This window comes from Pteronotus mesoamericanus, unplaced genomic scaffold (assembly GCF_021234165.1).
Source record: "Pteronotus mesoamericanus isolate MK-2021 breed Mesoamerican mustached bat unplaced genomic scaffold, CSHL_Meso_final contig_130, whole genome shotgun sequence".
In the NCBI taxonomy this organism is placed as follows: Eukaryota; Metazoa; Chordata; class Mammalia; order Chiroptera; family Mormoopidae; genus Pteronotus; species Pteronotus mesoamericanus.
In genome coordinates, this window is record NW_026555060.1 from 1,490,976 (window position 1) to 1,515,046 (window position 24,071).

The window sequence follows — 24,071 nt, forward strand, 5'->3', positions numbered from 1 at the left end:
TGTATTTTTAAAATGGAAGAGGCAAAAGTAGGAGAGTGACCAAGAAGTAAAAACATATATCCCCAAGGCTTTTGGCATCTTATTTAATGATTTTGTTTGCATGCTTTCATATTTTATATGCTCTGGAAATCTCAGACCATATCATAAATATTCAGTACTAATAACATTATAAGTCATTGTCCAGATTTTGAATTCTATCAGTGATCAAGCAATAGTTCCTCTTTTTAGTCCTCTTAGATATTATGCTGGTGGTGTTTAAATGTAGCCTTGGAAATACTCCTCTAAATCACAGCTTGGAGATGACCTGCAGGCCAATCAGAGCTCCTATTAAAAAACAAACCAAAATATGTTTCTAGTCGCAACCAAATAATTCTATCCCTCAAGAGCTGAGTAAAGACTATCCTTATTTAGCAGAGAAGTTTTAAGATAATTCTTCTTACGTGTTCTTGGAATAAAAAGCAGTAACTGGTAAGCTTATAAAACAGCGATTCTTATCTTTTTCCCTTCTGCTATTTCCTAGTTTGGCAATCATACAATTTACAATACAGAAGTAAGATTTAGGAGTGGAATGCTGGGGTGTGTTTATGATGCTGTTTGTCCAGGCTATTCAGGAACACCCAGACCCTGCCTTCTGCCCAGTACTCTCTCTAGAACATTATCAGGCGAAATGTGTACACAGACAATCAAAGGCCAAGGAACCCTGCATTATTGGCTGACGAGGCTTTGGCTGCGAACCCCAACACAGAATTCTGATGAATTAGGCAGAGCCTTCTGTCTCATCTTGATAGCTGTAAAGAGCCTAGAAGCAAGCAGGCTTCCTTTTTCTTGGAACTAAAGAGTAGGCCTGCTCTTTGTTCTGGGAATCCCCTACTACAAAGAAAGACAGAGCTTTCATTGAGAAGAACTATTTTCCTCGTATCTGGAGAAAAGCTGGGGTAGGCTAAAGTGACTTGGAATTTGACTAGGAAAGATCACTCCTTTTCATTAGCTGTGGGCTTCAGGAAAGTTTGGGGAGGAGGAGAGAGGTAGGGACAGTCAATAATTAAACATAGAAGTCATCTGTAGGTAATAAACTAGCTATCACACTCCAGGATCCTTAGAGTTTGAGACTTGTAGGTCTGCTCCAAATAGATACATATAGTTCTTGGTAGGTCAACTCTATTTCAAAATTATCCCAGAGATTAGTTTTCATGAGGCTCCTTTTGATAGCTTGCTTCTTTATCCCAGCCCTGTTGGAGGCTAATTTTAGCTTGAGGAAAGTGTTCTTGATTAGGTTATATTATACTCAGGTTGAGTGGTGGTGGAGTATTAGGGTTTGTGTACTATTGGAAGATAAAAGCAAGAATACATCATTTCAGACAGAGAAATTCAGCTGGCCTGCCTGGTCTGTGCTGTAGGAAGAGAGAAAGCAGGAGCGAAGTTTCTATGTTGGAGAAAATAATAAGAAGGGAGGATTGAGGCCCAGATTTTTTGCTATATTGCTAGATATTTTACCTCTCATCTCTTCTTTATAAAAGTTTTTATAGTATAAGTTATGACCATGGGATATGTTTTTATTCCTTGATTTCTCTAAGGGTATCCAGAGCACTACACGTAAGCCAGATTTGCAATGAAACGAGTTTATTTATTGAAAACCTTATTGTAGTATAGTTTTATTACAGTAAAATATATATAATTTACTTATGTCCACATATATAAATAATAAATCTGCTTGATGATTTTCCTCAATGTGAACACACATGTATAATTGTCACTCAGATTATGAAATAGAACATGATCAGTATAGTATATTTGTTTTTTATGTCATGATTTATCTTATTTTTATTATTTCCTCTTTTATACCTTCTTTGAGTTTCATTTGCTGTTTTATTCTTGAGATCTATGTTTAAATCATTGAACTTTAGCATTTCTTCTTTTGTAGTATTTATACTTAAGGCCATGAATTTTACTCAATATGCATGTTTAACAGTACTCCACAAATTTTGATATGCCATATTTTTATACTATGAGTAATATTGACTTTAACAAGTCAATGATAGACATTTTAATTTCTACAACATCTGCTATGTTTTAAAAATAGATTCTGCTGAAATTCTCTATCTTATAATAAATATTTTAAAAATACTAAGTTATTTCAAAGTCTGTGGTTGGTAACTACAATGTGTATCTTTACTTTGAGTTTGTTTCTAATTTCTGTTTTTTTCTCTCGTATTTCACTCATTCGATCTTGCCTACAAGTATGCCTAGCAATTTCTATTGAATGTTAGATATAAGATAATACATAGTAGAAATAATTTGGTACTCTTGATGATGTTATCTTTCTTCTCAGATGATTTATTTTGCTTTTGGTTGGTATTTAGATTAGGGGCAAGTCACCCTAATATTTACTCTGGAAGTGAGCTGATTAGAAGGTGGGTTTCAGTCTTTATGTGGATTGGCCTATTCCTAGTTTGCCCTTTGCCTCAGGTTTTTGTTTTTTAGGGGTCCCAACTGGACACCTGGCATATTTTCTTATCATTTTGAGACCACAGATGTATCTGCTCAATTTTCTGAATCTCTATAGCTACTTAGGAATCGTCAAGTGCCTTTAGAATAATGTCAGCTAAATTTAGCCTCACCTCTGCAGTTTCCTTTTTTGGAGATATTGTTTCCTCAAGTTTTTAACTTTCTGATTCCTTTAAACTAGTGATTTTCAAACAGTGTGTCACAGAATTTTTAAAACATGCAACACCTGACTATTTAGTCAGAGGCGCAGACCTCTTTTCATTTAGATTGGCAAATAAAAACGACAACAGTCAACAAGATGATAGCTGTTGAGTGTGAATATATCAAAATTATACCAATTTTTTTTGTCAGATTGGCAAAAAATATACTTTTTGATGTGCCACAGAACTTTAGTAATTGGTTTATGTGTACCATGAAATGAAAAAGGTTGAAAATCATTGCTTTAGAAACATTGTAAAAATACAGCTTTTCAGTTCTTCTTGATAGAAGGGTTGTACGATGCAAGCCAATTTATTATAGCTGGAAGTGATGTCTCTTAGAAACATTATTTAGGTTGGAAATTTCTCGTTCACCAAATACACAGCTCCAGGCCTAAAACCACACACACAATCTAAATTTTGGGGTTCATAGACTAAGAGATATGTATTATGATAGAGAAATATAGTTGAGCCTATGAAACAGGCTCTGAGTCAACTTCACCCAACCACCTGCATAGATGAAGATATTACATCTCTTTTTTTCATTTACTTGTCTTACCGTAAGAGAAAATGGTCAGCTTGCTTCTCATCTTCAAGGCACTGTACCCTTCCATTAGAAAAAAAGTTCCAATGAATTTGTCAAACTTTCATCCATCAAATTGGCTACTTTTCTCAAGGTCCAGAGAAAGGGAGTGGACAGAGGCAGAATTATATTATTGACGGTGAGTGAAGGAACACTTTTTTCTATCTAACAATTAATATTGTTTGCACATATTGAATGAATAAATTCATATCAGAATAAATCCTTTACCTAGGCTTCTTCCCCACATTCTTTTGAGTTCCTTGAATCTTCATTTTCTATAGCATGTAATTATTCTTCAGTGCCATATCTTAGATATTGCTCAGGAATTGGCCTCAATAAGATTAATATGTAAGGTAGCCATGTAATGTATGCCATGGTCCAAGATACTTTTCAGAATGAAATAAGATAATATTAATAATTATATCATGACAGTGGGGGTAAACTGAGACTGTCTAAAGCAAACTGGTAGGTCTGGTGACTCCACTTTACTATTATCACAGGTATCTTTGCAGTGGAAGGACATGATTCTATGGTGAACTGGAATGATTTTGAACTTACCAGATAAATTTTTTGCAAAAAGATTAAAAACAGGCAATTTCCAAAGAGAGTGGAAGGGAGCAAAATCAACAGTAAAAAGAAAATAACTAAGAAGAAGAAAAACAGAAGGGAAAGAACACCAATAAGAAAGCCAGGAATAAGCTCTTTGCTCAGGAAAACAGGTGGATGTTAGCTTATGAATAGGAGGCATTGGGTTGGGTAAACTGAGAATTAATACAGAGGAAGACTAAAATCATTGTCATGGAAAAGAAAAAAGAATATGGAATGTAGTAGCAGTAAGTATAAGCTTTGTAAAAATAATGAGAAAGTATACTCAAATTTAGATGATTTTTAAAACATTGCTTGTAATAACAGCCTATAGAATCACCATCTAATAAATCAGGTTCAAATGACAAACCCTGAGTAGTCCTGGTTATAAATAAATGACACTGTATTCCAGGTACACTTATTTTAACATGTGCTAATAATGGTAGAGAAAAGGAGGTAGGGTTTAAGTGACTGAGAAATAATACGACACCCTGTGCTTGTCAGGTGATGCTCTAGCTTTGAGAATGATGGTAAGGTGGCTTGGAGGGCATGCATGGTGTTAATCAAATGGTTATCCCAGTAAATGGTTATTAACATTGGTTACTAGTTATATTGTAATGGGTCCCCTATAGAAAACCTAAAATATGCAAACTGCTTCCATAGAAGAGGGCAGGAGAATTTAAGACCAGGATGGAGAATAGAAGATTGGCGTTCTCAATTAACTATATATCATACATATCACTTGTATATGCATAATTTTCCCATCATCACACAGAATTGCCATCCTAAATAAACTATTTTATAATCAGTCCACTTGATCGGCTTTATCTATTCATATTGTCTCATTTTTTTGGTACGTTAATATTGTGTTCACTGGGCTGTTTAGAAATCCACTCAGATCGTAAGAGAAGCTAAGAAGTTTTAAGAGTGAACATTTATGGCAGAGGGCAAGCCATGTGCTTCTGGATAATTATAGCCAGACCTTAACTGTGGAGGAAAGAATATGGGCTGGTTTAAAAGGAACCTTCAATGTACTCATCTGGGTTCACAGCATTGGTGGTGTTCCCTGATAAAGACAAAAAGAAAAAAAAGGCACACAATCACTGAACGAGTCATAATATCTGTCACCAATTGTAGCTCCATATGGCAGCCATTTGAAATCTGTTTCTTTGAGATCAAGGTTGGCTGAGGGAATTGTTTTGTTTTGTTTTTTTTCCACTGTGTGTGTTCTCATAGTTGACCCTGCATAAAATCCAGGCTGGGTATCCCTTGGAGAATCAACTAATGATCTATAAGAAAGGAATGTCAAACTTTATCCTTGGAATTCAATCCAGATGAGTTTATTGGGTGATTTCAGCCCGATGTGAAAGTCCTTAGAGTCTGTTCTTGCTTTCATTATCTTTCATTGTTCTTTGTAATTTCTGGGTTACTCTGCATCTTTTAGCTTCATGTTTATACTTTTTTCTTAGTGTTTTATTATTGTTTACAATTTATTATGTAAGCCCAGAATTGGTTTCCATACTTCAGTCATGACTTTTTTCTTTATCAGATATTATTGAGGTACTTACAAAAGATAATGTATAAATCAGTATTTGATGAGCTCCCCTTTACAAGTAGAGAGATCTTTAAACTTTGATTCAAAGGAGAGCCTTTCGTGAATTCTGCTGCCAGGTGTGACTGCTGCACTTTGAGACCTCCCTTTCAACAACATACCTTTCATATTGTGTTTATGTTTTTTCTTTCATTGCAGCTACTTCTGTAGTCTCTCCATTGCACTGTGCACTTCAGGAGAGTGGGGTCCGTCCATTCTCTGCAGTGCCCGCTCCCAGGCCTTAAACACTGCAGACACCTGTAAAGTTGCAAGAGAATTAGATGTAGTGGAGAGTGGGATTAAACGGTAGATGAATAAATTTCTGCCCAATGCAGCATGCTCTACTCTGTTTTTACAGCATAATGTGTTTTATTTACCTCCTAGTGTGAGGTAAAGCATTCATAGGCATATAGGCATATCCAAGGCTCTGAGAGAGCCTGTAGTATAGAAACTTACTTAATTTTACTTAACCTGGCATTCCTAAAATTTATTTGACAAATGTACTTTTGTGAAGGGTCTGGACTCTTCAGTAAATAGAATCACCCCAAATTAATTATAAAGCCCCAAGTGGAATTTTCTGGCTTACGTAACTGGTAAGAATTCCTGATGAGTTCACAGAATGAAGAAACTGCAGGATCTTGGGGCCAGGGACTGGGGACGCAGCAATCTCGCTCTTCAGACTTTTTTCTCGCCTGCTTTTTGTCTGTTTCATTTTGGACACGGACCACATTGTCTCCTAATGCGGACAGTCCTGTGCCAGGCCCTTTCAATATGGCGGGGAGCAACGTCAGGGGAAAGAGAGGTTGATTTTTACATACTCAAATATTGATTTTCCAAAAGGGTTTGGTCTGTAGTTGGGTCGCGCATCTATCCTTTGGACCTGTTGCTGTTATCAGGGGCAGGGTTTATTAATATTGGCCATATATAGGCCTTTTGTCTGCTTAGGTGGCCTGGGTGGTGGTGGTATGTCCAGAACCTAGGACCTTAAGAGAGGAGGTAGGAAAGATTCTTGGGAAGAGCAGAAATAATAGCCATCATTCAATGAATATTTATTGAATCTTTCTCCTCAGGCGCTCTCCTAGGCATTAGGGATGTATAACACTGAGCATAATAGATGGATATCCCTACCTTCATGGAGCATACATTCTAATGGAGAGGCAGGAAATAAAGAAGATGAGTAAAACATATAACATGTTTGGCTGTGATAAGTACAAAGAAGAGAAATACAGCAGGAAAAAGGAGTAAGAAGAATCTATGGGGAAAAGGAGGTTGAAAGTTTAATTAATGTGGCCAGAGACAAACTCCCTGATAAGAAGGTGATGTTTAAATAAAGATCTGAAGGAAAAGGACTTGAGGGAGTGAGTCCCGGCAGGTGTAAAGGCCCTGAGGTAAGAGTCTGCCTGACGCGTTTGAGGGAGGACGTGGAGGCTCGCGTACTCGGGGGTGGAGAGACTGGGAGAGAGCAGTGAGAAATAAGGTCACGGTGCTGATGGCGAGCCACATAATGCTGGGGTTCTGGGTGGTCATAAAGACACTGCCGTCCTTCTTAGTGAAATGGGGACCAATAAAGGGTTTTGAGCAGAGGAGAGACATGAACTGAGTCCTGATTTGACCTCTGACTGCTTTGGTGAATAGACTCGGTACAAGGGCGGAAGCAGATAATCCAGCAAGGAGGCCAAAGCAATAATCCAGGAAAGAAATAATTGTAATGTGGACGAGGTTGGCGGCAGCGAAGGTGGGTGGGGTGGTGGCCGTGAAGGTGATGAGAAATGGTCAGAGTCTGGACACACCGTGAACACCGACCCAACGAGGTTTGCTGACAGAATGGACATGGAGTGCGAGAGGAAGAGAAATGTTGAAGATGACAGCAAGGTTTTAACCTGAGCGATGGCAGAATGGAGTTGCCAGTAACCAGATGAGGAGACTGGAGGAAGAGCTAGCTTGAAGGGACTGTCAGGGGGACCCAGTTTTGGATGTGAGAGGTTTGAAATGCCTGTTAGACATCCAAGTAGTGATGTTGTTATGTCTGGAGTTCAGGGACAGTGTCCTGGCTAAAGATACAAGTGTGTGATTCATCAGCACATAGATGGTATTTAAAGACACGAGGCCCGATGAGATCACCCAGAGAGTGTGTGCAGAGAGAGAAGAGCCACATAAGGATGGAGTTCTGGGGCCCTCAAGCACCACACATTTTTATTTTAGAATAGCTCTTAGTATCTCTGAGAGCAGTTGTGTGCTGCTAACGCAGTTTGAGATAACGCTGATCTAAAAGAACATTATCTTTACAACTACTTTTATTCAGAGCGCATAGCACACACTTTATTTCATTTGGCTTTTAAAAATATGCTCCTAATTTTCCAAGATGGTACAGTGCTCTCAGTAAAGGTACCATAGTACTAGTAAAAGATTCTGTGGAAGCGCATAATTCACTGGAATTTTCTGCATGTGTTGTGAGTCGGGTTGCTGCTTAGTGATGGCTCTCAACACAAGACACTTTAAAACCTCTCTAACTTTCCTGAGTGAAGTTCTTTTAGTTTGATTTTTAGTGCTACAGAGTTCCTTTCTTTCACTCAAAATATTTAGTACGGCTGAATTTTGTGAATAATGGGTAGGTGTTCAGTACAATGAGGGATGAACCGTTCTAACTTTCAAGAAACTTGGGGAAAAAACTTAAACACAGACAAAAGTGTGATTCAGAAATGAGTGCTTCCAAGGCTCCCAAGAAAGTGGGCTGACGTGTTAGAAAGGCTTGAGCTGAGCTCTGAAGGATGTTTAGAAAGGCAGAAATGAGACAGTTTTTGGTAATGACTGTGGGATAAGTATATACAACAGAAATGGATATGATCAGATCACCTGCCTAACTAGAGCAGAGTGCTGGAGAGAAGCAGGAGTAAAACCTGACTACTGCAGAGCTTCATATCTGGTGTTGCTGGTGATGGGAACTCTCCGGAAAGGGTTTGGGGAATGTTCCACTGGCAGTGGTATTTTGTTAGGCATTTGGGCCACTTGGCCATGCCCCACGCTGTTACAGAGAACAGTGCATTACTGTAACTTCTCTAGGCCATAATAATAGTTCTGGCAATTTGATGTTTTTAGACCCTTCCCATGGCGCCTCTTTTTATATCTTTACAATGAAAACATAATATATTTTTAATGTTAATGTTTCTTGGAGTACTAATGGAATACACTTTGGAAAAGTCCCTTACTGCTTGGAAGTCATGTTTCTAACACTTAAACATATATATCTTGCCTTTGCTTTTTTAATTTTTGGTTTCCGCTAAATTATTAGTCCCAACTTCCTTGTTTGTTTGTGGGTTTTTTGTTTTTTGGGGTTTTTTTTGGTCATAGTTTTCTTCTCGTATAAAAAGTACCAAATTTAAGGGGAAAATCCCATTAAAATGCTACAGAGGGTGGTGGAATTTTAGAGATCAGTTTTCATTACACTTATTTTCCCCTAATTAAGAACTCTTTAAATAGAAATTGAAAAGAAAGTGTAACTATAACTTTTTTATTAATGGGGAAAATTGGGCCATTCCTGCCACTTCCCTTCTAAGTGATAATCCATGGCACAAAATACTAAGTGCGCTGGGAACTTTTGACTTGAGGGGAGAGACATTTATATTGGTAGGAAAATATCAGAAGTCTGCCTTTCATATGGTCCTGCAAAATTCTTATCTCCATCCTTCTGTGATTGTTGAAATGTTTTCCTTGAGCTGTGGGAGGCATTTCCCACTCACTGAAGGATGCTTAAACAACCCTATTCTTAGTCAGAGTTGGAAAGGGAAGGGCCATAGGGAATCATACCTACCAGATAAGCTTTCAAAGTCACTGTCTTAAGCAACTTTCACTCTCCAAGAAAACCGCTTCACATTTTACCACTGTACTCAAACTCACACATACCTCCCTGTCCTCCTCACTGTCAGCTCACTTGTATTTCACTGCAAAAATGGGCGTCTTCAGAAGCCCTCATCTTTGCGCCACCAAATGTCCCATCTGTACCCATAAAGCCTGCTTTCCCTAGTTCAGATTGATAAACTCTCCATCTGAAGATAACCCCTCTACTTGTGGCATGGATAGGCTCTTCTCAATAGTTCAAGGTTGCTTGAGTAGATTTTGAAGTGATCTGCTATCTCCAATGCAGCAATATTCTGCCTCTACTAGATCATTCTAATTAACATTCCAAAGTGTTATCATATTTTCCATTAAAAAAAGTCTCCTATTGTATATCTTCTTCCACCTACCCTCCATTTTTTGGCTTTTCTTGGTAGCAACATTTTTCAAAATAATTATCTGTACTCTATGTCTCCATTTCTTCACCTCTCATTTTCTGCTGGGCGTCCACTGTAATAGCTCTTGTCAAGATCACCCAGCACCTCCATCTCACCAGATTCATTGGTCCATTCTTCTTCTTTTATTTCCATTCTTAGTTATGATTTATTTGAGCTTTCAGCTGCCTTTGACTTAGCTGATCTGCTTTCCTCATTGAGCCCTTCCTTCACCTGACTGTTAAGTCCTGATTGTCCCCCTACCTCACTGGCTGCAGTTTCCCAGTGTCCTCTGCCAACAGCTCCTCCCATTCCTAGAAAAGCTAGAGTGATTCAGGGTTTAGATCTTACTCTTCTTCTCTAGCTACACTCATACCTGAGCTTGTGTGATTCTGTCCTACGGTTGTAGGTATTATTTACATGGTAACATCTCTGAAATGTATGCCTTTTTACTACTCCACCTTTCCGCTTGGACTTACAGTGGGCAAGTCCCGCCTAAAACATCCAGGACTCCTGACTGTGGTCTTCAAGGTCCTCACCATCTAGTCCCTCGCCCCATTTGCACTGTGGCCTATGCAACTTCGTTTGCTGCCACCTTCCCCCCATTGCTCCTTCAGCTGCCATCACACTTGCCTTATTATTTCCCCTAACTGCCAGCTTCTTTCCCATCTCAGAAGTTTTATGCTTGCTCTTCTCTTTGCCTGGAATGTTCTGTACCCAGATCTTTTCACGGATTGTCCCCTTACTCCAATGTCTAATGTATTTTTTCAGAGGCCTTTCCTGACCCCGCTACCTAAAGTACCCTCTTAATGATTTTATTTATTTTTTTCTTAGCACTTATCACTACTTCAAATCATATTTTATTTCTCCCATGCTGGAATATGAGCCCAAGGAGGACATGTAATTGGCAGATCCTTCCCTGTTTCCCTAGGTCTTAGATCAGTGCCTGGCTCTTAGTAGACTCCCAACACGTATTTAATTGAATGAGTCAATAAGCAAATTGTCTTATATGTAAACATTGCTTTATATGTAAACCATGGTATTATATCATCAATATTTTTTAATCCAAAGTACAGAGAAATGTTTAATAGAATGGTTAAACATAATAGGAAGATGGCTACAACTAGATCCTGTTGCATGTAGACTCATATACAGGAATTCCCTTGAGTGATATATGGAGTGTTTCTTCTGTTCCCTTCTCTGGAAATAAGTTGTGTTTTCTTGGCTCTTTCCATGCAGCTGAAGAACAAGTTCATGAAAAAACTGCCTCGTGATGCAGAAGCCTCCAACGTGCTTGTTGGTGAGGTCGACTTCTTGGATATGCCTTTCATTGCCTTTGTTCGACTACAGCAGGCTGTCATGCTGGGAGCCCTAACTGAGGTCCCTGTGCCCACCAGGTAAGCTGATCCCTGACATGCGGGGGCCTACAGTGCAGTTATAGGGAAATCTTCTCTCAATAGAATGATGATGAGAGTGAGCATATTGGAAAGGTATGATTTGAAGTAATGGTTTAATCTGACTTTCATGCTGTCACAGGACTTAACACTTATATAGTAGTAATCATGATAACAAAACAATTTCTTGGACCATGTACTAGTTACTTCCTATGGATTGGTCTAATTAAGCCTCACAATAATATTTAAGTATAAATGGTTGGTATATGAATTTTATAGATGAAGAAACTGAGTCTTAGAGTTTAAGTAACTTGCCCTAGCTCATAAAGATGGTAATTGGTTCAGAGGTGAGAGTTGCTTTTAGTTGCTCTATTTTTTATCAGAAAATTGTGTGCATGCATATATGTATATATACAGACATAAAAATTTTAAAGCTGTAGGCTTACATTTGCACACTTTGCTGTTCTGTTGCATAGATTTTCATTTTAAAGGAAGCATATTACTATTACTATAACCATGTAATCCATATACTGCACAGTATCTTTGAACTAATCCTCTTTATCTCCCTCTGAATCTGTGCCCAATAGAGTTAGGAAGCTTGACTTAGGGAATACAGTAAGTGAATAGAAGTTAATGCTTCACTTAAACTTGTGCTGAAGGAGAGTCTGAAGAGATGTTTGTAATCTTCAAATTGATATCTGAAAATTACCTCCTTCAGAGTAGGAACTTTTGGGTGTGTTTGTGCTTTTTGTGGGTCCCAGAGCAAGGACAGGTGATTTTTCCCTTTTTTAGGTTTCCCCAGGTGAGCAGGCAGGGACATGGCCACACCTCAGTGACCTCACATGGGCTGAGCATGCTTTACCAACCGTGACAAGGGGCTCAACGTTTGTGTTGAGCCAAATTAGGAGGAAAATTAGGGGAACATTTCTTTTATTGTCTCCCAATTTATAGGTTACAGGACATTCTTTCTGATCATACAGGTATTTTTTCCTATTTTTTTTTTTTACACTTAATGGGAGTAATACTCATCATTATTAGGTAGTCATTGGACAATAGCAGAGGAAAGGAGATGATCATTGCGTATTCAATCAATGGAATTATCATGATTTATGCTTTCTCTAACTTAGCTTTTTGCTTGAAAACATGCCAGCAGAACCTTGACATTCTATCAGATCAGTTACCTGGGCTGACTCAGACCATAGCTGAATAAAACACCCTATGGTTTTACTTACATCTCTTTGGAAAAGCTTTACGGGGCTTGAAAGGAAAAAGAAATATTCCCAGAAGAGCAAGTATAAAATTGCTCTTGCTTTTTCATTTTTATTATTTCTCTTTAAAAGCTACAAATAAAAAAATACTTTCAGACTTTTTACTTACCAATACTGTGAGTTTATTGAGCAGCAAATTATGACCATCTTTGTGTCCCTCTTATCATCTTTTCTGCTTGTCTCATTCTTTTCTCCTGTACTGGAGCGTGGCAGCAGTCTAGAGGTGAAAGGCAGCGCCATTAGAATTAACAAAAGGAGCCCAGCAATTCAAGCAAATGTTATTCGATAATGTCATAAAACTATTTTGGGGCAATAATCTGAACAATATATCCTAGCATGTTAACATTTTTCCAGGAAATAGCTTTATCCATTTGCTGTCCTCTGAACCAGTGCAAGCTGTAATCACCGAGTAGGGAGTCTCATTAGGTTTTTTGTGTATGAGTAATGTGGGGCTGTTTACAATGGCTGCATCCTGTGAAATCCAATAAAGGAAATCCCACGAGGAATGTGGTAGTTATTGTGAAGCTCAGCCTCTGCATGCAGCCATGTCTCTAACATGCACGCTACCCCGTTGTACTGCAGGGAGACCTGAAAGTCTGCTTTTGTGCACATCTGTAATGATCGTTTTCGCTTTTGAAGGTAGAGGAAAGTTATGCTCTTATGCTTATTGCAATTATTTATAATAAATGGTATTACTACTAGGTACCTTTTAGGAAGTAGAGCTCTAGGACTTCAGCTTGTGTGGCATTCACAAGTTTCTCTAGTCTGTTATTCAGCTGATCTATTTTAGCTTTCTGTTTATAAGGAGTGTTATCTACTTAGGGGCCATTCTTCCCATCCATGGGAAAGCAAACAAACTGCCTTTTGAGCTTCGTTTGGTCACTTAGCAGGGGACACTATGATTTTCCTAGTGTCTTGCATGCCCCTTGCTTGCTGTAATCGTCGTCTATCCATAGAAGCTGCTACCAACTCATACTTTGAGTTATGTAGGGGATAAATATTATTATCCCCATTTTACAGTTGAAAGATGGCAGCAAAGAGAAGGTCCACTATCAATGCTAGAAATAGAATTGCCAATTTCTGACTGTGAGTCCAGGCTTTTAGGGAGAATCTAAGGCAATATCTAGAATAGGCCAGAATAAAATACTTTAGTGTTTTCCCATAAAAGGTAATAAAAGCCCCTGATAGGTTTGTCCTTTCCTGGCCTTGATTATCACATCCAGGACAAATAGTTATTCAGGGAGTTCTAGCCCTGTAAAACATTAGAATGTTTACCTCTTTAGTTTCACTGTAAGTTAATATATATTTTATGTTATAAATAATTATTTGCCTAAACAATGTAGTTTGTACTTTGTCAAAACCATGAAACATCCTATTAGAGAGCTCCTGATGGAGGTCCTGCTAGTTCAGTTTGGCCTTGTTTAACACAATTGCTAGCTGCTGTTTATGTAAGTAATGTGGTTGGTTATGGTTGGTTTGTGGCCTTCATGAATCCTTTGTGGAAGCTGCAGTTCAGCCACATTTCCCAAAGCTGCTAAATATGAATAATGGGTTATTTGATTCGCTGTTGTTTTGAGAGAAGGGAGTAAAGGATGGTAAATGCTGAGTTTATTCTAGAAATAGCTGTGATATATCAGGAAGGGGGGTGTACATCCTTTCTAAAAGATTGAGTGGTTTAGGAAGGCTGGCTCTTTTTCTGATATTATGCTCTGTTTCTGCCTGTAATTATTTTGTAAATGTGAGTATTGTCCCTTGGTTCCGGACACCATTCATCTGGCACTCATTTTTGTTGTGGAAAATGCTACAGGCATCCTCTCCAGGCGTAATCGGTTGTATGAAAAAGCTCACAAGAGTAGAAGCGCCTCATGAAGATTCCAGAGACAACTAGGCACTGTTAAAAAGCCCAACTATGAGTTATTTCTGGTTATGAGTGAATCAAAAGAACTCAGTCACATAAATTAATTTTTTTACCCCCAGCTGTCAACATCTGCGTGCCCATCCAGCCACACAAATGTGATGTTTACTCTAATTTGTTAATAAAGAAGAAAGCTTCTGGTTAAAAATAACATCTGTCCATTGACAAAAAATACAACTTGGGTCATGAAAGCAGTTTTCAGTACATTATAAAAAGCTGAGTTTGGCAAGATGTGCTTCTATCATAAAAGTGGTAACAGCTTTTGCTTCTTTGAGGTTTAAAGGGGAGAGAACACATTTCAAGCAGAAAGGAACTTTAACTGGATGAGTTGTTCTGCTTTCCCAAATCTTTCATGCTTATTTCAACAACAGGAATTAGAGATCTAAGGGTCTCCATTTCTGCAGGTGAAATTCTCCACTTGAGGTGATATTTCATGCTACTTAAAGATGGCCAGATGTTCTCTCTTATTCTCTTTATAATTTTAAGGAGATAGATTTACTGAATGATTCCTGACTGGAGTAATGCAAAAATTTTAACTGATATGTAACACTTTATTTCTATTTGGCATTCGATGACTTTTCATCAAAGAATAAAATTATTTATATATGTACGTATGTGTGTGTACACACACATACAATTACCTGTATATAAATCAAATTACCTAAGAAAGAGGAATTATACTTTTGTGTCTAATTTAATGAAATCACTGAAACATTATAATTCTCATATATTGGGTTTTGCTATGATACATGTTATATTCACCATTGGTCTGCTACTTCAGCTCATTCTCTGGAACTATTTAGCAGAAGTCAGAGTAAATAATTATAATAAAACCGAAACACTAATTCAAAAGAACATATGCATCCCTATGTTCATTGCAGTGTTATTTACAACAACCAAGATTTGGACCCTTTGAAGGGCCCATCAGTAAGATGAATGGATAAAAAAATGCTGTGGTATATTTACACAGCAAATACTACTCAGCCCTAAAAAAAAAAAGAAATCTTACCTTTTGCGACAACATGGATGGCTCTGGAAAGTGTTATGCTACATAAAAAAAAGCCAGTCAGAGAAAGACAAATACTATATGATCTCACTTGTATGTGGAACCTAATGAACAAAATAAACAAACAAAATAGAAACAGATTCATAGATACAGAGAACAGACTCACAGCTACTAGAAGGGAGGTGGGTTGGGGGCTCGGTGAAAAAGGTGAAAGGATTGAAAAAGAGCTTCATAGACACAGACAACGGTATGATGATTACAAGAGGAAAAGGGGGGTGTGGGAGATAGAAGAGGGTAAAAGGGGGATAAATGGAGATGGAAAGAGTTTATTTTGGATGGTGAACACACAATACAATATACAGATGATGTATTATAGAAATGTGCACTTGAAACCTATGTAATTTTATTAACTAATGTTCACCTAATAAATTCAATAAGTTTTGTTGTTGTTTTTTTTTTTTAAGAAAATGTATGCCCTCATCTCATAGGATTTCATTTAGAGGCTCCATCATTCCATGAGCTCCTGGAATAGTCACCCATTGTCTGACAAAGTTTATATTTGAGGACTACTAATGACTGAGAGTATTTTACTCATTGTTTAACAAGACAATATTTTGGCTTTGTTGCCATGTAGTCAATCTGGAAATTAACTCATATGTCAGTTGATAAATGTGCATGTCTACAATGTGCATTTGTGAACTATAATCATGATGGAAATGCTAGGGAGAGGCAAGAGGAGGTACAGAGTTGTTCTGGAAAGGTTTTAGACATATACATCTGTTACTGAAAAACTAATATTTAGATACATTGGAATAATAAAAAAAATAGCAGACAACGGAACCTCATTATTTAAAAATGTATCAAGTAAAAGATCCAGACGTCCATTTTCTCTTGCTGTGCTGCACTTGTCCCCTTTACCTAAAATTACACCGTTATTGTCCTTCCTGACAGCTGGCCATGGGTAGACAGGCAGATGGGGTGGAAAACTGTGACCAGTACTATAGGTGTTTCTTAATTTGTGTCTTGCTTTAGTGGTTAAATATTTTTTGCATGTGTTGCACTCAAATAAGTGGTCAGTTCCTTTAGAAAAATACATTTTTCTGTCAAAAAGGAGCACTGTATAAACTACATGTAGTGGTATATAATTTAAGTCCAGCCTCAAAGGAAGAAAAGTTCTAGTATCAATTGAACTTCAGTGTTAGAAGAACTAAAATCCAATTCCAATAGTGACTTCATTTATTCCTTGAACAGACTTTTGTGCCTGCTGATTGCTTTTGCTATTTCATCTCCTATAACAGTTGAAAGTGAGCTTTGGGCCCACTCCAGAACTGGTTTCTAAGCAAATAAATAATGAATGACTTTGTGGTTATTCTGAGATAAAATTGGAGTATCCATACTTTCAGATAGCTTCTTATATTCTTAATTTATGTTTTTTTCTTCTTTCGATTGAATTTTATAATGAAAAAAATGAAGTGTCTATTCAAGGGGAATAGACCATAATACATTCAAAAGTACATGCTATCAATCCTTTTTTATTTAAAGTAAGGTATATAAATATATAAGTAAAATATAAAGTTTCACTGAGCTAAATCCTATGCCATTCCTGGTCCCATAAAATTTTATGTAAGATTTCTTGCCCCCAGCTAAATATTCACAACATCTTTCCCCAGGAGAGATGTTGGATAGGCTTTCTGTATTGAATCACAACCCTTGTATATAGGTTGGACAGGTGATATTAAGCAGAATTGTGTGCTGAAAAGAACAAGTGGTAGGAAGGCCTATCTACTCTATCTCATTTACCAGGCACAGTCTTTGGGCTCATCCATTAACCTCCCTGAGCCTTGGTTCCTTCACCATAAAACAGGAATAGGATACTCGTCCTTATTGCAAAGGGTTGTGTGGAGTTTAAGTGAGGTGATGAATGTGAAATGCTTTGTCAAGCTTTAAAAAGCTGTGCAAATATATGATGTGATCATTTTCATTGATCTCATTGTTTTTGTGTTAGGTAAGACATGATCAAAAGCAAGGCTGGCATTTATCCGATGTTGTCTTTAGTATATTTTTTTATATCATTTGCATATTAGGCTTCCTCCTCCCTAGTTGAGACATGCATCTTTACTCTTGTGGTCAGTGAGGGGTTTCTTCCACCATGATAAGAGGTGAACCTAAATGAAGATAAACTTATTACTGCAGTTTTCAGGACCTACTTACTACAGAGCGGTGCCTGAGCATGATCAAGAAAACAAATTTGAAAGGAAAAATGAGGACACCCCCCCCCCCACACACACACACATACAGGCAAAAACCTTTAAATGTGTACGATGCTTTATTTTGAATTTTTTTTCCTATTTCTCTTTCTTTACTTTTGACTGTCAGCGTGTGGCTTACTTATAAAAGTCTTAGGTTTTGCTGACCCCCAGTCACTTCTGGGTAGAAAATTTCTTAAACGTGTGGAGAAGATCATATGTGATGCCCATTTGAGGTAAGGAAAAGTCAGAGAACTATAGGGATGTACTAAATATTTCTAGTTATTTTCTATAATGGGTTTTTTCCCCCTCCATTCAGTAGAAAGGGAGAGAAAAGAAAGTTTAAAAAAGAAAGAGCAAATGAACCTTTCCTTCTTGGTGAAGAAGCTTTTCAGGTTTCCATGCTGACTTCTCCAAATAAACTCAACGAATTATGTTTCACTGTAGCTGACAGTGTATTTGTCGTATTACCAAGAACATTACCTTTGTTTGAAGATGAATTCTAGGCCTAACGTTTTTATGAACTAGGATAAACATGTCTCAGTTTTATGGATTTTGAGTTTGATGAAATGTGTGTTACAGCCTTTCCTTCTTTTCTCTTCCATTAGGTTCTTATTCATTCTCCTAGGTCCTAAGGGGAAAGCCAAGTCCTACCACGAGATTGGCAGAGCCATTGCCACCTTGATGTCTGATGAGGTAGGGAGCTGGGAAGCGGGGACCTCTGGAGGTCTCACTTGGGTGCTTTCACACTGTGCTTTGGCTGTCACTGTCAGTTACTACAGTGACTTGAACTTTTTAAAGAATACTTAACATACGTTAGTTTTAAGAATAAAAAAAAGTTTAGAAAATAAAGGAAGATATGTTTTATTCCAACATAAAATTTACTTTTGAAAACCATGTAGATGTCAGCTTTTTTGCCATGAATGGCTGTACCTCATTGTAAAGAAGGCTGGCAACCACATCATTCTAATTGCATGATATGCATTCAGGAAGTGCCGCCTTTGCATATTTGCATAAAAGGTATGGAGCATTTGCTGCCTTAGATGGTTTAGTTATTGCCTTGATAACTAGATAAACAGAGAGGCCCTGTCTACATTCCTGAGTGTACTCACTCCTCTTGTCAGTTGTCCCATTCTTCTCACCTAGCTGGTCATCTGAAAGTCCCTTACACATATCCTCAGCCTTTCATAGCTGCACAGAGGATCACCTACTCAAAGCCCTTTGCTTTATATGTTGCTAGTATAACTCCGATTTTTCTTTCTTTAATAGCTAACATTATTTGTGTGTTTGAAAGCTGCAGTGTTTGGGTCTTAACCCAGTCTTAACACTCAGCTTGAACTTTTGCTTCTTGAATTATCGGCAGGGGTTTGTCCTGGTAGTTTTTATTTCAGGGAATGACTCTTCAGTATATTTCCCCAAGTTATATTCAAAAGGTTTCCATAGCAACCATATCAATAATGCTACATACCGGTGGGAGGTGAAAGGCAATGTTATTTTACAGTCCTGATAGGAAAAAACATATAAGAGAAACAGCCATTTGTTTTCTCATGACTCTCCATATAGCCTTTGGGTTTATTACTGAAATATTTTGGGGCGCACAGAATAACAGGAAATCGGAGAGTGTGGTTATAGTAATATTAAAGTGGGTTGTGGATTGCATTCTGCAGGCTGGATATGTGAGGCATGCGAAGACCTGTTATGCTGGATTAGAACCTCTCCTATTTTTCCTTAGGTGTTCCATGACATTGCTTATAAAGCAAAAGATAGGCAGGACCTGATTGCTGGCATTGATGAGTTCCTAGATGAAGTCATTGTCCTTCCTCCTGGGGAGTGGGATCCAGCGATCAGGATAGAGCCTCCTAAGAGTCTTCCATCATCTGACAAAAGGTAAATTATCAAGCAGTTGTGAGGGTGTTAAACCTTGAGAAGGAGGTTATGTTTGGCAAAGGAAATGGAGTCAGGCAACTGCCCTAATATTTTTAGATTCCCATTTAACTTGATGTATTATCTCATCTCAAATGAATCACATATGTGCCTTGCTTTGACATTTCATTGACACTGTAAAATGAATGTTATATGTTGTGATGTTCTTTGGTGATTGCAAATTAGAGCTCTCTGAGATTCTTTGGAGATGTTCTGGGGACTCCCTGTGCATGTGGAAAGGTCATTTTACACAAGATGAGGCCCTATAGATTTAAGAGGTTAAGAAATTGAGTGAAGGGGGTGGAGGGACCGAGCGAAAAGGAGGAAGGACTCACGGACATGGACACCAGTGTGGTGATTGCAGGCGGGAGGGGGTATTAGGGGGATAAATGGTAATGGGAAAAATATAATTAGAAAATAAAGGGAAATACCAGGGAAAAATAAAAATTAAAAAAAAAAAAGAAATTGAGACAATTGAGGAGAAGCCATTTTCTGGATATCTGTTATTTTCCAGGTGATGTGGGTTGCCACTTATACAATATACAATTTGTTCAGCTTTTCCGTTCCTCCAGGCATTTGCCTTGGCTCTAAATTAACACTTTCAGAATTGTCTGTTAGGATAGCAGAAGAGAATAATGGCCTTTCTCCCAAAGGATTTTTCGGCTCACCTCTTCATTAGCTGAGAGGCAGGTAAGTACAATAAGCTAATATTCTCTTGGGCTCTGTTCTCTTAGAAAGAATATGTACTCGGGTGGAGAGAATGTTCAGATGAATGGGGACACACCCCATGATGGAGGCCATGGAGGAGGAGGACATGGGGACAGTGAAGAATTACAGAGAACTGGACGGTAACTAATGGATTCTTTTTTCACTTACAATGAGGTTCTCCCTAGATCTCAATTTCCCTTCATCCTTCTATCAGCATTTTGTTCCCTGAGTTGCACATCTGTTCAGCCAACAGATATTGTTGGTGTACCTAATAGTCACAGCCCGTGGGGATGCAGCAGTGAGCTGAGCCAAAACCCCGGTCCTTGGAGGTCTGTCTTTGTAGTGGTGGAGACAAACAGAGAGCGAACAGAGGAATGTGGTGATGGTTTTATGGGGAAAAAACAAAAGAGAAGTAGCAAGTTTGTGATGGGAGAAAGATTTTTTATACAGGGTGGCCAGGGATGGCCTTACAGATGATCCCCGCATCTGAGGAAAGTGCCAAAGAAGGTGGGAGACAGACCATATAGAGCTGGGGTTTTGAGAAGGGGCAGCCGTGAGCCTGGTATGTGCTGGGTTGGCACGGTGGCCAGTGTGCCCAAAGTGGAGGGGAGTGAGGGGGTATTAGAGAGAAAATTGGGGAGATTGTGGGTGGGTATATATGACAGGAGGAATGAACAGTGTACCAGCTGTTCAATATCCAAATTGCATGGTCCCATCTCTGCCTTGTACAATTACTCAAAGGTGGGTGACATGTTACAGAACGGAGGAACTCACAGGTCTCCGCTTCCCCAGCCTGCACGTGGGAAGTCAGGCTTCCCAGATTGCTTTGGCTAAATCCCTGTTCATGACAGCTCTTCCTCCTCCACTGCTAGGTTCTCCATTTCATTTGGGGTTAACTAACATTTTAAGTAGCATACTCATTTTATGAAGGTATGTCTTTTTTAAAATAATGCAGAATGAGGTATCATTCTCCTCTATTTCACCTTTCCTGAGTGCACCAAAGGTCTGTAGTTTGCCTGGCCCTGTGTAGATAAGTAAATTGAACAGTACACAGAGCACAGCTGAGTGCTGGTGAGCACCCAGACAGACAGACAGACATACATCCTCATAGTGTGCGATAGCCCATAGTTGAAGTCTGAAAACCATGACTTGGAGGGTCAAGACTTCAGAGAGCTGGTGAGTTTCGAGGGAGGACATTGTAGGCAGAAGGAACAGCAGGGGACGGCTGAGATGTGAGCTTTGGCTGGCAGGGTGCGTTGACTGATGGATAAGTCAGTTGGCCTGCCAGCATTCACAGCGGGGCTCAGCCTGCAACACTCTTCTACCACATACCTGCATGGATTTCTCTCTTAGTTTCTTCAGGTTCCTACCCCAAAGCCACTCGGTCAGGAGGCCTGTCCTGGCTGCTGTCATATTTCAACCACTGCTACTCTAGCACTAATACTACTCTTCCCCATTGCATATTTTCCTTGATTTTTAGCACCATGCCTTATTTTGTTTTCTTATTTTGTTTCCTCCACACAGAAGGTAAACTTCCTGAGGGTGGGTATTTTTTTTCTCGGTATCATTCACTGTTGTATCTCCAGTACCCAGGTTAGCTCTGGGCACATCACAGATGCTCAATAAACATTTGTGGACTGATGAGTGAATGAACGAGGCTGGAAAGGAAGCTCTGGCAATATTATAAAGGCCCTTGTATGATCTGTTCACATGTTTGGATGTTTTTCTTTATAAGGTGAAAAATTTTAACTTATCTAGACAATTAATTCTCATCTAAAGATCCACCGTCTGATCTTTAACGAATGTGACACCTAATTTGGTGACTGAAAAAGAGATAAATAGAAGAAAATTTATCCTTCCACAGTTTTCTGGTTTTATGTTAAGTGGTTAAATAGTACCTTGTGCATTCAAGCACTGTAAGTACAAATTCTTTGTGGTTTAATAAGTGATCTCTTAGTTAATTGAATGGTAGTTTTATTTATGTTGTCACATGTTTGCTGTCTCCCTACCTAGGTTCTGTGGCGGACTAATTAAGGACATTAAAAGGAAAGCACCATTTTTTGCCAGTGATTTTTATGATGCTTTAAATATCCAGGCGCTGTCAGCAATTCTCTTCATTTATCTGGCAACTGTAACTAACGCCATCACTTTTGGAGGGCTGCTTGGGGATGCCACCGACAACATGCAGGTGGGTTTGGTTTGGGGGAAGACACAAACAGTGCCGCCCAGGTTCCTTCCTCATCCCTGCAGCTCAGCCCAGGGAGAAGCAGATGGCCTTTCAGTTACTCAGCGTGATTTTCTTTCTTTTTTTTTTTTTTCTGGATGCTGCATTTCACTTTGCTTCTGTATTTGGCCTGCTTCTGTATTTCCAACATTTTAGTAATTATAAAAATAGCTTGATGAAATCTGGCTTGAGTCACAAGTGGAGAAAAAAAGGGAAGGAAATGAGGATATACGGTTCTATTTAGGCAAAAGCATATTAGCTGCTTTAATTTTGTGCAGGGCCCAAGGTTTAGATCTTCTACTACCTTGAGTGTATGGACCATATTGTTAAACTTGATGAGCCCGCTCTTTTCGGGAATGCATGATTACCTTCATTTTGCACAGGAGCCAACAGGATTTTCAATTGAGTGATTTACTCAAGGGTGGATTTGCTTATCTGCCAGTAGAACTCAGCTTTAAGAAATATGGCGATGAGAGTTCTTTCTCCTGTTCCCGAATCTGCTTCTCAGTAAGCTGTGAAAACTCTGGGTTGACTTCTTTTGCGTGAACCACAGTTTGCTGGTTGCTTTGCAGGTGACGTTTGCCTTCCTTTTGTACCAGTAATACCTCATGTTTTAGTGATAGAAAAGACACTTCATGTTCCCTCAGTCAATCAGAAAAATATGTATAAAACTACTTTTAGTTGATCCAATTATTAAGAAACAAATAGGCCTTGTGCTAGGTACTGAACACAGAGTGAAGGAGATAGTCTTAAGAACCAGATCCAATCCTTTTTCAAACTCTGTTCTTTTTTCTTTTACTACCTACTACTGTTTAACCTATGTGACGTTCCTCAGTGCTGCCAGCCAGCTTAATATAAAAAGAAAAAAGATACAGCTGATTCCAAATGGTTGCTTTTCTTCACTTTTTTTCTCTTCCCTGGGCACATTTATGTTTTAGATTTCTAACTAAACACACACACACACAAAAATAAGATGGAGACCATCTATATTGCTCCAAGTAAAAAGGGAGAAACTATTTTAAATAATCATATTTAGTTTCTTAAGAGTACTTTTTATGTTTCAGTTCTTACCTATCACTGCATAGCATTATTATTCCAAAACTTAAGAGACTTGAAACAACCATGTTCTCTCTCACGGTTTGGGTGGTTGCTGGACTTGGCTGGGTGGTCCTCTCTTTGGTCCTCATACACTTGTGAGATGGCAGCTGAGGTTGAAGTCGCCTGAAGCCTTCTTTATTCACATGTCTGGTGCCCGGGCTGGGAAGTGTGCAGGAGCTGGGGACCGAGGCCTCTCCGCGTGCCTTTTCTGCCGGGCTCGCTCCGGCTTCCTCACAGCTGGGGACCGGGAGGGCTCTTGAGAGCCCGTGTTCTGTCCAAAAGAGGCAGTTGCTACTCACTCTGCCTGTTTCCACAGGAATGAGTAATTTGTATTATTTCATGTTCTGATTTTCAAAGAGAGGTTGAAATCTGGTGATTTTAAAATATTGGCAACTGATTAACATTTTAAAAATAACATTGTGCTGGCCAGGGAGCACATATCTGTGTGTGTTCCCAGTGACAGGCCTGCGGCTTGGGGAATGGGAACCAGGTGTGGCCGGACAAGGGGCGACGTGTATGAAGAAGGGCTTCCCCCCACCCTTCTTTTTCATAAGAGAGAGGTG

The 24,071-nt window shown here is 38.8% G+C and overlaps 1 protein-coding gene across 5 annotated transcripts in view; it reads left to right on the forward strand.

Annotated features, from left to right (window-relative positions):
- Nucleotides 1–24,071, forward strand: part of SLC4A4 (solute carrier family 4 member 4) — a 288,470-nt gene that overhangs the window by 157,562 nt on the left and 106,837 nt on the right. For all 5 annotated transcript variants that reach the window (XM_054591433.1, XM_054591425.1, XM_054591416.1 and 2 more), the window contains exons 7-11: nucleotides 10,966–11,123; nucleotides 18,164–18,251; nucleotides 19,288–19,442; nucleotides 20,213–20,326; nucleotides 22,200–22,374. In XM_054591433.1, the coding sequence (XP_054447408.1) occupies nucleotides 10,966–11,123; nucleotides 18,164–18,251; nucleotides 19,288–19,442; nucleotides 20,213–20,326; nucleotides 22,200–22,374 (690 nt within the window). The remainder of the gene's footprint in view (nucleotides 1–10,965; nucleotides 11,124–18,163; nucleotides 18,252–19,287; nucleotides 19,443–20,212; nucleotides 20,327–22,199; nucleotides 22,375–24,071) is intronic.